General features: G+C 48.5%; 1 protein-coding gene across 1 annotated transcript; it reads right to left on the reverse strand.

Moving 5' to 3' along the window:
* Positions 1–785: 785 nt before the first annotated feature.
* On the reverse strand, positions 786–14,496 carry MKS1 (MKS transition zone complex subunit 1). The gene is made up of 16 exons (XM_031060395.1): positions 14,396–14,496; positions 13,455–13,610; positions 11,866–11,963; positions 11,573–11,701; positions 11,145–11,249; positions 10,338–10,446; positions 9,410–9,466; positions 8,452–8,494; positions 7,901–7,963; positions 6,780–6,850; positions 5,957–6,020; positions 4,383–4,490; positions 3,726–3,859; positions 2,958–3,040; positions 2,770–2,867; positions 786–2,321 (listed from the first exon to the last, which is right to left on the reverse strand). The coding sequence occupies exons 3-16, from the start codon at positions 11,904–11,906 to the stop codon at positions 2,215–2,217; spliced, it is 1,212 nt and encodes a 403-aa protein (XP_030916255.1). The 5' UTR covers positions 11,907–11,963; positions 13,455–13,610; positions 14,396–14,496; the 3' UTR covers positions 786–2,214.
* Between the last annotated feature and the right edge of the window lie 6 nt (positions 14,497–14,502).

A 14,502-nucleotide genomic window follows, 5' to 3' on the forward strand; every position in this document is an offset into this window, starting at 1 on the left:
ATTTTAAAAAGTGCAAATTCAAAGAGCCTTTGCTGAGGGGTCTCTTCAAACCAGCTTTTACCAGCACCATTTTATTCTGCCAGGCCAAGGAGGCTGCATGCATGACAGTCAAGAACTGCAGTCTCTTATTTTGAAAGAATTGCTTGCTTGGTTCTAGTGATTTTGAATTTTAAAATTTTCCTCGTGAGTTTCTCTATCCAGCATTCTAAGTAGCATAATAATATAATTATGTACATCTTAGTGCATCTCACACTCAGGACATTAAATCCTGCCATAATAACTGGGCAATGAGTCAGGAACCTGACCTAATCAGAAAATTCCACTCTAACAGGATCTGCCATTGGCATAATCTTGATTTAAAAGATTTTTTAACAAGTGTTTTGCTACTTCATTGATAAAAAAATTTATTCTCATAACCTTTTAACTCCATCTTGAGAAGCATTTCAGAGAAATGCAGTTCAGCTGTTGGTGGTAAGCACCACAAAAACACCCAGATGAGTGTGATAAACACACAAGGCCACAACATGAATAATAATTAAAATGAAGAGATAACAAATTCTACATACTCACTGAATGCTTTTCCTCCTGGGTCAGTCATCACAGACCATGACAAACACAGAGATCAGTTCTGCTGCTCCAGCACCATGTGGTACCTCCAGAGTGCTCACATCAGCACCAGGCACATCACCCAGCTCCAGGCCAAGGACACTGCTCTGCTGCACAGGCCAGCATCATAAAACACATCCTGGTAACCCCCTCCATCAAAATGAGGGGCAACAGGCAAGGAAGGTGAACAAAATTCCATTTATAATTGCAATTGCCAGACAGACTCAAGCTGCCAGACAGATCTAGGAATTACAGCAAAGGTCAAGGAACAACAAACTCTGAGAGTTGCTGACTCTTTTTTTAAGTTTGTTTTCTCATTGAAGACTGGGACAACCTCAAAATGGCAAGAAGGGAGTGAGGAAAATAATGGAGCACCAGGGAATAAGGGGATGTTCCAATAACCACAAAGGGCTGCAACCATGAGTCTCATGTTCCCTGTAAAGGAGGAACGTGCAGAGCAAAAGAAGGATGGCCAATTCATACTTCATATCCTGCCTCTGAATCAGCATAAATTCACAGACATATTCAAACCTGCATGGTCTGAGCTTGAGATTTCTCTTCCCACCCTTTGTTTGGAACAGAAAACACATGGAAATGTGACTCGTGCACAAACCAGCACAGCACTGTCAGTCTGCAGGGAGCTATGTTCCTCTGAACTTGAGACAGAAATGAAAACAGGGGAAAGAAAAAGAGAAAATAACAGAAGAAACTGGTAAAGAGTGGGTAAACACAAGCTTTCCCAGGAAGCACCACAGTGTTCTGCAATCAGAGATGCAACAACGAACCACCAACAAATATCAACCTCAAATGAACAGCTTGAACAGTTCAAAGTTCAGCTGCTGTGCAAATGTTATCAACTGCTCTCACTGTCTGCAAACCTTACAACCCCCAAAGCTCCGTGGTGAACTAAGGGGAAGGTGTGTTTTCAATTGTGTTCCTGAACAAAGAAACTTCCTGCTCACCACTGCAGAGCCAGACCTTATGGGCACACAAGAAAATGTAGAATGTAATCCTTTTGTCCAGCTCTCCATCTGTCTTCCTTTGCTTTAATTTCATGTATTACATGTGGCAGAGAGCTCTCTCTCTAGGAATGAATCAGTCTTAAGGTGGAGGTGGATGGATTAATTTTACTATTGATTGTCCTGTACAAAACAGGTAACAACAATTATCAGCATTTCTCAAGAAGTCATCTATTAATTCCATTAATCTCAAAAAGCATCCGTGCCTTGGCCTTCAACATCACCCTCTTCTCTAAGAAGAAAACTAAATTTACAATTTTTCTCATTATTTCCTTTTCAATCCCTGAAAAGGTGTTACAGGGTTCAAAGGTTCCATGCCAGTATTTCAGAAGAAATGTGAAAAACTGGCTGTATGTTAGAGCCTGGTAACAAAGGGCCTTGAAAAACAGGGCTCCTTCCACAGATACCTGTGGAAATACAGATTCTAGGTCTGGAGGTGTTACAAGCTCTCTCCCCCATCCAAGGAAAGCAACAAAGAAAGGGCTTCTGAAGCTTCCAGGCACCAGCACTGGGACTCCTGCTGAGGGGTGGGAGCTTGTGCTGGAGGGAGGATGCCAAGTGCTCCAAGCAGCAGCAGCAGAGGTGAGGCTCATGGCTCCAGTGGCTGGGGCAGAGCAGAGGCAGAAGTGCTGATGAGGTCCTGGGGAAGGCTCTCCCGCGCTTCCTGCATCCGGCGCCGTGCCCGCTGGAAAGCCTCTGCAACACAGAGGTGACAGCAGGCCAGAATGCATGAGACAGCCTCAGGGAAGGGGAGGGATGTGTCTTTTCAGTGAACATCATCTCTCCTGGTGCAGGATCCTACTTTCTATGAATAGGTTACACTACCAAAGCACCTGTGCTGCTCCACCTGCTGCTCTCTGATTTCTGTCCACAATGGAATCAGAGAGAGCCTGTGCCTTAGTGCCACCAGCTCTGCCCAGTCCAGGCTGTGCCCTCACACAGTGGTTATCACTCCTGCCTGCTCAGAGCTGATGCCTCCTGAAGTTTCCAGCTCAGAGCAGAACATTTAACCTCTGTCATGGACTGTGAGAGCTCACAGGGAGGGGAATCACTCCCACAGTAATGGATTATCCTGAAATACCCTGCCCACTCTGTAAAAAGGGAGCCAAAGCTCACCAAGACAGAATGACACTGAAGGCCCTACCCAAAACATTGTAGACAGAGCTCTGCTGGCTGAAGCCTCCCAGTCGGTCCAGGACACTCTGCATGCGCTGTCTCAGGGCACTGTTCTCCAGAAAGGCTCTGCACAGAAGCACACCAGCAGGTCAGGGCTCCCAAAACCAGCACAGGAGATGGAGCTGGTGGAGCTCACACTCCCTTTGCTGCACTCACCTGGACTGCTGCAGGCAACAGAGCCGGAAGGTGACGCTCCCTGTGCTCTCTGTCCGGAAACCAAAGCGGCTCAAGCGCTTTCCCTGCAGGGATGGCACAGGTTAGAGCAACCCCACAGCGAAAACAAGCACGTTCCACCAGAGCACAAACTCCTGTGGGCACAGTACTCCCTTCCCTGCAAGGCTGGAAAGAAGGGCACATAGCTCCAGGCTGTGTTCAGGGCAGGACCTAAACACTTGCAAGCTGACAGTGCAGTGCTGGGGCAGGGTTTCAACAACTGCTTCAGGGCTTGTTCCCACACACAGCTGCCACTAACATCACCCTGCTCATTCACCAGCAGCCACCTCTGCAACTTACTCAAGAACATGAAGTTTCTACCTGCCTCACACCCATCACCTTCTTGCTTCAGGAAGCTGTTCCAGGCATAAAACAGCCCAAATTCCTCACAGAAACTCAGGAGCAGTCTACAGCTGGTACCAAATCCTGACCTGACAAACACTGTATAAGCAGGGCAAGCCAAGGCTTTGGCCCACGCTCCCCCACTTCTCTAAGCTGCTCACCCCTCAGAAGGCACAGCTCTGCCTCAGTGTTTGCTCATTCCTCTGCTCAGGATTACAAGACTCACAGAGGAGATATTTCTTTAGTGAGAGGCACAGGACCAGCAGCTCATCCTTGTTCAAATTTGGTCCAGGCTGACCATGGGACACCTGAACCCAAGAGCAAAATGCACCACATCCTGGCAAGAGGCTACTCTGCAGCTGAGCCCACCTTGAAGGTTGATGGTATCCGGATGTAGGTTAAGTCCTCCAGCTCAGGAGATCCCCCAATGAAAAACCTCCTCATTTCAGCCACAGGTCCCAGACCCACAGGATGCCAGGTAGGGATGGTGAGCATATGGACACCTGGCCCAGGACAAGAGGACAGCTTAGCTGCTGTGACCTGTGATTTATTCAGTCACAGAGGACAGCAAAGGCAGGTGGATACCTGCTGACCCAACCCAGAGCTGTCTAGAAATGGAAACACTGCACAGCATCAGAAATGTTCTAAAAGCATGTTCCCATTGAGTCAGCCCATTCTAGTCGCACAGCCAATGCTGGAAGTACCCTCTGCCCAACAGCAGCGTCCCCCCACAACACACAGGGGTCACTCCCAGATCCCACATGGGACACAGAGGGTTACTGCCATTGTACAGGTGGATGCATAGCATCACTCCAGAGCTTTATCACACCAGATAAAGTATGGCAGTATCAAAGGATCAAGGGCAGCAGCTCCAGATGTGCCTCACATCCTTCCTTGCTGCACCCCAGACAGCTGACTGCTCCCTTCAGTACACCAAGTCCCTGGGACTGCCTGAATCACCTCCCAAGAGGAATCATCCAACTAATTCTCCCAGACAATTAACACAATGTCCCAAGGATGCTTTACCTGGACACGTTGGCAGCACCAAGGACCCATATCCTTCCACACGATACCTCTGCCAGAAATCCAGGGATAGGACCTCAAAGTACAGAACAGGCCACTGAGGGAGACTGTCTGCAAGATGGGGAGGAAGGCACAGCTTTGCGAATGAGACTATCAGTCAGAAAAAGAATGCTAAATGCCCAACTCCACTAGTAGGAAGCCAAAGAATCAGAGAATCATTTAGCTTGGGAAAGACCTCCAAGATCATTGAGCCCAACCTGTGACCAATTGCCACCTTCTCACTCAGTATAGAGCACTGAGTGCCACCTCCAGTCACTCCTTGGACACCTCCAGAGATGAGGACTCCATCACCTCCCTGGGCAACCTGACACCCATTATGGGAAGAAATCCCTCCTAGTGCCCAGCCTGAACTTCCCCTGGAGCAACCTGAGGTTTCCTCTTGTCCTGCTCCTTGCTGTCTGGGAGTAGAGCCCAATCCCCAGGTGGCTCTACCCTCCTGTCAGGGAATTGTAGAGAGTGAGAAGGTCCTCCTCGAGCCTCCTTTTCTTCAGGTTGAGTCTGCCCAGCTCCCTCAGCTATTCCTTGTGCTCCAGACCCTTCCCCCAGTTCTGCTCCCTCTCTGAACACACTCCAGCACCCTTCCACCACAGTCCTTTCTGTATTTCTTCTACAATGACTAACAAAGATTTATGGTTGATTAGTTTCCCCTGTAAAACCTGAACCCTCAGATTTGAGGCTGAAAACAGAATTATTGAAGATAAAAATTAGGGAAAATTCTTTAAGAGCAAGTCCAGACTGGGCTTTCAATTATCTTTGAGCAGTCAAGACAACCTTTTGTGAATGATCTGAAGCCAAACAGCAGAACCTGTTTATCTCTGACCTTTCCCACTGTTATTGGGGGAATATTACCTTGGATTCTCCAAATCTCTCCAAGCATTTCTTTTTTTCACAGTGAAACAAAATAATTTTGTTTCTTCTAGTCTGAAAATTCATTAGTGTTGGTTGAATACCCAGATCCAAAGTGTACATTGGATTCAAGTGGCAAGGCATGCCACAGTGCTGTCCCCAGCAATTGCATCCACAGAGCAATAGGATTGGTGAAGAAGCAGCAGGAACAGGCAGAAGCTCAGCTTAAAATAGAGTTGAAGTTTCAAAGTGACATGAACTATCTAGGGATTATACAGGTCACTGAGCACGTCTACAAATGTAAGACTCAGCACAGAGTTTTAGCTGTGTATAAAAAAGCTGCCTGGTTCTCCAGCTGCAGCATCCCAGGGCTCTGTGCAGGCACAGCAACACAGCCCTGCACTCCAGGTTTAAAGAGACAAGCCAAGATCCAAGCAGTTTTCCAACTGGATGAAGCTGCCTACAGCCTAGAAACAGGGCAACATCAATGAATCCATAAAAATGCTAATGGATTCCTGGGCAAACACAGGATGTGTCCAGGGGCTGCGTGGTGACAGGGTGAACTTGTGTTGAACCAGAAACATTTCCCTCTATCCTTTCATCTCCAACAGGACAGACAGCATGACAGCTACAGTGGGACCAAAGGATTTCAGAGTAACAGGGAAACACACCTTCATCTTCTTGGGTGTAAAACATCTCCACAGTGAAGGGGTAGCAGAAGTATGCCACATTATCCTAAAAAAAGAACAGGGCAGAGATCAGATTCCTGGAGAATTCATCACCAGCACTGCAGAGGGCATAGAGAGCTGGGAGAAAGGAATTAATGGTAGAAAGCAGGTGATGCAGCCCAAAAAGATCAATTACATCCCACTAACATGGGATGGACCTGCATACACTCCCTAGTGCCACGCTGATGGGATAGGATGTTGAAAATAATGGAAAAGAGGAGTGACACACCTCAAAGGCAAACTCAGTCAATTGCATAACTACAGGGCAGCCTCAAACTTTACAGGAGCCAAGCCAAGCAGAGTAACTCAAACAATGGTATTACTAAAATGTTGTATGATAACTATTTTTGTAATATGAAAACATGTAAAATACATTAAAAAGCTGATAAAATTCAAAATCAATGTAGAGTCTCTGCACATTCCTGCCCCAGGCAAGATGGAACAGTGCTTGGTTAACTCAGAGCATTGGAGAACATAAAAATCAAAGCTCCAAGGGCAATCAGACAGCAAGAATGAATAAAAAAGTGAGATTCCAGAAAATGCTTGGGAGTAGTTTTATTTGATTCAGTTTTATTTGGAGACAATTATTTGGACCCTTGAAAAAATGACAAGCACAATTAGAATAAAGAGAATCCCAAACATGCTCTGGTTTTGAAAGAAGCCCCCAACTCAGAACATTTGCTGAATATATCTGTAGTTTGTTACACATGTTCCACTCCAGAGACTGCCTGTTCAAATTGCTCTGCAGGTCTGAAAGTGTCCTTACCCAGCCCACTGCCTTGGTGGCACAGGTCTGTGTCACTCCTGAGAGCTGCTGGAACGGGGAGCTTGACCACTCTGCAGAGGACAGGAGAAGATGAAGGCTTATGGTGAGGCCAAACTCACAAAACCAGAGCAGCTCAAAGGAGAATGTGATGACTGATGACTGGGGTAAAAAGTAAAGTCACCCACCCTGACATTCACAGAATCACAGAATCAATAAGGTTGGAAAAGCCCTCCAATATCATCAAATCCAACCTGTAACTGATCCCCACCTTGTCTACCATTGAGTGTCACCTCCAGGCATTCTTTGGGTACCTCCAGGGATGGGAACTCCACCACTGCCCTGGGCAGCTCCTTCCAATGCCTGACCACCCTTTCCAGAGAGAAATTCTTCCTCATGTCCAACCTGAACCTCCCCTGGTGCAACTTGAAGCTGTTTCCTCTTGTCCTGTTACTTGTCTGGGAGCAGAGCCTGACCCCACCTGGCTCCACCCTGCTCTCAGGGTGTTGTAGAGTGAGAAGGTCCCCCTGAGCCTCCCCTTCCCCAGGCTGAGCCCTCCCAGCTCTCTCAGCTGCTCCTCAAATGACTTTTCCCTGTCCTGTTGCAGGCACTGCTCTTTAGAACACCCTGAACTGTCCATGAAAAGCACCAACTCAGGTCAAGAGAAAAGCAGAGCCTTATCTAAATGTACTGAGCAGCAGAAGTGGTATCTTGACAGATATACCCAGAGAGGGGAGGCAGAGCCATAGCTTTAGGAGAATTAAACATGCAGCAGGATATGCATGTATGTGCTGGGAGCCTTATTTATCCATCAAAATTTAATATGTTAATATCAGCACAAAGCATGATGGCAAGCACTGAAATCAGACAAGGTCACTGGGGTGGGGAGCACAGGAAGGCTGTTCTCTGCAAGATAAGGAATGAAGTTTGGACAGACTGGTCACCACGACCTCTGTGTACCAGCCTGAGCTGAGTTCTGCCATTTTAGCTCTGAAAGCCTCTGACTAGATCCCAGCCTCAACATTAATTTTTGCTGACTCCCAGCAGAGCTGGTCTGCTGGACCAGCCAAAGCCTGTTTCACCTCTCCAGCTGCTGTGATGTGGCTGGGAATGTGAATACTCACGGTCAGGCAGCTCCAGGAAGAAATGCACATAAAGGTTGTCATACTCATAGCCTTGAGCTGAAACTGAGGAGAGAGAATGAACTTCAGCTGTTTGATTCCATACAAATTCTTCCAGCATTCACTGTAGGTTTTTGGGAGAGCCACCACCAATAACCTCAAGGAAAATCAGTTACTGCTGGAAGCTGGGAAAAGCCTTCAAAGTAACAGGAGATAGCCCACAGAGAAGATTCCTCCTCCAGACTAGCCCTGTCTCTGTTTTACTAACCAGATGAGGGAGTTCACACATTTAATTGGTTTCTTTGGGAAATTAATAGATATTATAGCAATCTGCTCTCCTTTTTTAAGATCTATGCCTTCTTAGAACAGCTACAGCATTTGTAACCTCCAACCTGTAAATGCCTCTCAAGGGATTAGTCTGCAGGAAACAGGGAGGAGAAGGAGGAAGTAAAGGATTCTAGGGCCTCTTGAATCAAGGGATTCAAAAATCCTTGGATCATACCCTCAGCCATCCTAGCACACCCACACTGGCTCTGTTTAGAATAAGGACTCACCTATTTCTCCATTCACAAAAAGTCTCAGAGTACCAGGAAGAGGCTGGAAAAATTAGCAGATAAACAAGATAAAGAGCTCACCAACCATTGGTGCAACCTCAACAATTCCTTCCCAAAAGCATCTCACACAGGTATTTCATGGGTTTTTGGACATGAATGATTTACTGTTCTGGCCAGGGAGGAGGCATGATTTGTCCTATCCCTTCCAGAAGTGAACAGTCCCTCTGGAAAGAGGCTCTAAAGAGACCAAACCCCCCAAAGCCCAGCCTGCAGGAGTTTACTGTTCTGTAAACAGGTCTCTTACAGATGTCAAGATTGATAAAACACACAGTGAGAAGTCACTTGCAGAAATCACAGTCCTGGTTCTGTCATGTTCCTGCATTTGACCAAGGTGAGGGAGCAGGGGGAAGCACTGAGACACTCTATCAAAGTACTGGAAAGCACAACTTTCACTGTTTTGTATTGTATTTCACTGATTTGTATTCACTGTATTGGCAAACAGCATTTGAGCAAAACAAAAGATTGCAGTTTGGATAATTCAGTGAGAATGGAAAGTGCATGAGTGTGAGAGGGGCTGTTTATTTGCACAAAGTGGCACATAGAGCTGTTTGACACTGAAGAAGTTAACAGCAATCACTGTCCCTGAAGACATAAACCCTCCTTCCTTCTCAAAAGTACTAGAATCACAGCCTTGAGGCGCTGCACACAGCCTCACAGAGACAGCAGTGTTCAGCAGGCCCTGAACGGGCAGGATGGATCTCTGCAGACCCCAAATCCACTGCCACTTGTCCCTTCTGACTCAATTTCCTGCTTGAAGCCACAAGGTAAAACCTGCCCACGCCCCTCCAGAGTAAAACAGTCTTTGGAGACTGTGCTGCAAGTGCAAACTGTGTGAGCCAGGTCAGCAGACCCCAAAGACAACAGAGCCCCAGTCCCTGGCAGTGCCTCTGGAACTCACCATTTCAAAGTCTGAGCCCACGAGCCCATTGAGGTAATCCCTGTGCCGCCCGTACAGCTGGAAACACACACAACAACAACAACAACAACAACAAAAAGACTGGCATTTTGACTATATCTGCTGCTATCTACTGCAAAACTTAAACTGTATATAATTTAAATTCAAGTCATTACCAGGCTTAGCATATGTGGGGTTGTTACAACAAATATGGAGAATATAATTATCTAATAGAACACAGATGCATAACTGCTAACACTGCACAGAACTTCAGCTTTGGTTCTCCAAGGCGAGTTTTAAGGGAAAAGAAGCTCTGAAGAATCAGATCTTAAATGATATCTGAAAACCACAGGTACAGACTATTTCAAGGAAATGGTCAGGCAGAGATCAGTGTAGTGAAATCATGACTTCCTTGGTGACCACAAAACCAGTAAAGAAATGCACAAATAAAAATCAAAACCAAAAAGTACTTTCATAAACTGTCAAGAGACAAAAAGGCAATTCAGAAAAATCAAGATGTGAAATGAGATCCCAATATCCTGGGACATTACAGATAACAAGGCATCATTTAATAAATATACAGGCAGCAAGAGGAAGATTAAGGAAAGGGTTTGCCCACTGCTCAAAAGGGAAGGGAAAACACTGGCAGGTGACACTAGGAAGGCATGGAGTTGGGTGGGTTCTTGCATCAGCTCTCACTCCCTAAAGCAGTGCAGCCGGAGGCAGGGCAACTACAGACAAGGCCTCTTTAAGGAATAAGGGATGAAGCAGAGAGTATTTGCTGTAGTTCTCAGATCCCTGAGCATGACGAGGCTCAGGGCAGTGACATTTTGTCCCTTCAGGTGTGCAGAGCACCAGTTACATCTCCATGATGATCTGAGCTGCCTCTGTTTCTCAGAACTAGTGAATATGCTCTGTGGCCAGTACTTACTTCTCTGAACACACGTTGCTCACGCTCCTCCTCCTCTGGCTGCACCTGGGCAGACACATTCTCAATGCTGTATTCCCACACCTCTCGCTTCTCTCCATCCAGCTCGATCCTGCACAGCCCCAAAACACATGGGAAAAACTCCCCCATTATGCACAGAATAGGCACAGGTACCAATGGGGCCTTCCTGACCCAATGTCCCCTCTACCCAGCCTGTGCAGTGAGACAAGGGCACTCACAGCCCTCTCCTCACTCCCAGGTACCTGCCAGCATCATTCCCTCAAAATAGAAGACTTGCTTGCATCCACCACATGCATAACGTAATTTTACAAGGGATGTAGTGATAGAACAAGGGGGAATGGCTTCAAACTGACAGAGGGCAGGGGTAGATGGGTATTAGGCAGAAATTCTTCCCTCTGAGGGTGGGCAGGCCCTGGCACAGGTTGCCCAGAGCAGCTGTGGCTGCCCCATCCCTGCAAGTGCCCAAGGCCAGGTTGGACAGGGCTTGGAGCAGCCTGGTTTAGTGTCCCTGCCCATGGCAGGGGGTGGAACAAGATGGGCTTTAAGGTCCCATCCAACCCAAACCATTCCATGATTCCATGATAACCTGCATCCCTAGAGACCTGCCCCAAAGCCCCACATAGCACACACACAGTGACACTGAGCATAAGCACACAATAATATTTCCCTAGAAATCTCTGAAATAAATATTTCTTAATTTAAGTGCTGATCCCCTGCCCAAAGGGTGGGCAGGAAAACAGCCATTTCAGCCCCCAGTCCCAGGAGAGGTCCCAGCTCTGTTCCACTCACCGGTAGGGTCCTTTGGTGCCAGTGAAGTCAGGCTTCACTGTGATCACCCCGTTGCCATCCACCTTGATTGTGCAAAGCACATTTTCGTACTCCCTCTGACCAAGCCTGAAGGAGGACACCAGGAAAACACAGTCTGAACAGAGAACACGGACACTCTCTTGCTCTGGAACACCAGAGCCGGTAAAGGAACTTGGGGGTACAGAAGGGAACACATACACACTTTCCTACACTGGTTTAGAAATCTTTTGGATGCACACACTCAGCTACCTCCCAACTGAAGAAAGAGGCAGAAATAAATTGCAGCCCACATTACTGAGCTCTTGGAATTCTCCCCCCTTGACTAATGAAAGAAACAGGAGTTTTGAGTAAGGAGGAAAGATGGATTTTTTTCTTTTGGAAAATTATGATCACTTCAGGATTTTACTTACTTCCCATAAGGTCCCAAGTCCCCCATGATGTACATGGTCTGGACAGGTGTGTTAATTACATGATTGTTCTTTATAAATTCTTCTGAAGGTTCCCAGGTGATGATTTTTGACTTCAGAGAACTTGCTTCTCTGTCAACAAGAGAACAGCACCAGTCACAGCTCACCTCAAACCCACCATGATGAGGAGTCACAGAGCTGGATTACATGTGTGATACAGCACAAGCCACCAGCTCCCACAGACCAGGCACAATGCAACCTGCATGAACAAGCTCCAAGACCGAGTTTGAACTCACACAGGCCTACGGTCCTGCCTTCTCCTCCTCACATTGGCCATCCTCTCGACCAGATACGATGGCTCTTCATGATCCGAGTCTGTTACCTTCTGGCAGAGCTGGAAGAACAGACAGGAACTAGCTTAACTGGACATCTTTCCCAAACACAGCTCTCTTCTTAGAGCAGGGAACAGATATGCACACAACCATGTGCAAGGACAACTTGCTAAATGACTGCAGAATTCCTTCACTGTTCTGGTGACAAAATACAGCTCACTCCACCCAGCAGGACTCCTACAGAGCAGTGTTCCTACAGAGCCAAGTCCCTCTGACATCCCACCCCAGGTCTCAGGCACCAGGGGAAATTGCTTTGCAGCACTGTGCTCTCCAGCACTCGGGGTATCTGCCCAGCTGAGAACCTAGAAATGTTCCCTCTGCAGTAGGACTGGAAGTTGTGACAGACACAGAGTAACTAAGAGCTGGTACCTCCTCTAGGTTGGTGAATCGGTCGTGGTCGGTGTAGGTGAAGATGCGACAGTTCTTCCGACCTCCAGCCTTCTCCAGTTTCCGGATCTCCTCATGGTACTGCCAGTCCAGGGGAGTCTGGCAGGCCGACTCGTTCAGGTACAGATCCACCTCAAACTGACAGCACCACAAGTAAAGCACAAACAGCTCCTTTCACCAGCTTTGGAAAAGCCACAAATATTTTTCAGCTTTTTTCCAAAGCCACACCAGAGACAAGACTCTTTGGGAATCTCAGCAAATAACCAAGCTCCAGAGCAGCTCCAACACTGCTCAGGCATGTGGCAGCCAGCAGCCCCACTGATGCCCACCTGGAAAGCCTTGGGCACAGTAGCTTGCCCTGAAACAAGGAACCCCACAGTGAGGTGCACAAAAGGGGGTGTCAGGAAGCTCCCCCAAGCCTGCCCAGTTCTGGACAGGACAGGAGACACATGGAGCTCCTGGAGCAGGTTCAGGAGAGGGTGACAAAGTTCATCAAGGAACACCTTTCTTACGATGAAAAGCGGAGGGAGCTGGGGCTGTTCAGCCTCGAGAAGAGACATTGAGAGGGTACCTCATCCCTGTCTGTCAGTGTCTGAAAGGAGGGGTCAGAGCATGGACGAGGCTCTGCTACTTGGAGACCAGTAACAGGACAAATGGAACGGGCAGGATCTGATGAAAGTTCCACCTGAACACAAGGAAGAACTTCCCTGTGCGGTTACCAAGCTCTGACCAGGCTGCCCAGAGAGGGCGTGGAGTCTCCCTCACTAGGGACGTATTTCAAAGCCACAGCTCAGGACACAAGCCTGAGCAGCGGGCTGCGGGGTCCCTGCCTGAGCAGGGGAGTCGGAATGGATATCCCTGTGATTCCCTCCGATCTGACCCATTCCGCGAAGTCCCTTCCGCCCCCCTCTCCGTGCACCCACCTGGCTGAAGAGCTTCTCCTGCCACCCCACCTCGACCTCCTCCTCCTCGTCCTCCGGGGGCCGCTGGGCGCCTGCGCGAGAGGTCCAGCACTCGGGGTATCTGCCCAGCTGAGAACCTAGAAATGTTCCCTCTGCAGTAGGACTGGAAGTTGTGACAGACACAGAGTAACTAAGAGCTGGTACCTCCTCTAGGTTGGTGAATCGGTCGTGGTCGGTGTAGGTGAAGATGCGACAGTTCTTCCGACCTCCAGCCTTCTCCAGTTTCCGGATCTCCTCATGGTACTGCCAGTCCAGGGGAGTCTGGCAGGCCGACTCGTTCAGGTACAGATCCACCTCAAACTGACAGCACCACAAGTAAAGCACAAACAGCTCCTTTCACCAGCTTTGGAAAAGCCACAAATATTTTTCAGCTTTTTTCCAAAGCCACACCAGAGACAAGACTCTTTGGGAATCTCAGCAAATAACCAAGCTCCAGAGCAGCTCCAACACTGCTCAGGCATGTGGCAGCCAGCAGCCCCACTGATGCCCACCTGGAAAGCCTTGGGCACAGTAGCTTGCCCTGAAACAAGGAACCCCACAGTGAGGTGCACAAAAGGGGGTGTCAGGAAGCTCCCCCAAGCCTGCCCAGTTCTGGACAGGACAGGAGACACATGGAGCTCCTGGAGCAGGTTCAGGAGAGGGTGACAAAGTTCATCAAGGAACACCTTTCTTACGATGAAAAGCGGAGGGAGCTGGGGCTGTTCAGCCTCGAGAAGAGACATTGAGAGGGTACCTCATCCCTGTCTGTCAGTGTCTGAAAGGAGGGGTCAGAGCATGGACGAGGCTCTGCTACTTGGAGACCAGTAACAGGACAAATGGAACGGGCAGGATCTGATGAAAGTTCCACCTGAACACAAGGAAGAACTTCCCTGTGCGGTTACCAAGCTCTGACCAGGCTGCCCAGAGAGGGCGTGGAGTCTCCCTCACTAGGGACGTATTTCAAAGCCACAGCTCAGGACACAAGCCTGAGCAGCGGGCTGCGGGGTCCCTGCCTGAGCAGGGGAGTCGGAATGGATATCCCTGTGATTCCCTCCGATCTGACCCATTCCGCGAAGTCCCTTCCGCCCCCCTCTCCGTGCACCCACCTGGCTGAAGAGCTTCTCCTGCCACCCCACCCCCACCTCCTCCTCCTCGTCCTCCGGGGGCCGCTGGGCGCCTGCGCGAGAGGCCGCGGTCACCCGCAGCGGCACCG

This window comes from Geospiza fortis, unplaced genomic scaffold, assembly GCF_000277835.1.
Source record: "Geospiza fortis unplaced genomic scaffold, GeoFor_1.0 scaffold59, whole genome shotgun sequence".
Classification (NCBI taxonomy): Eukaryota; Metazoa; Chordata; class Aves; order Passeriformes; family Thraupidae; genus Geospiza; species Geospiza fortis.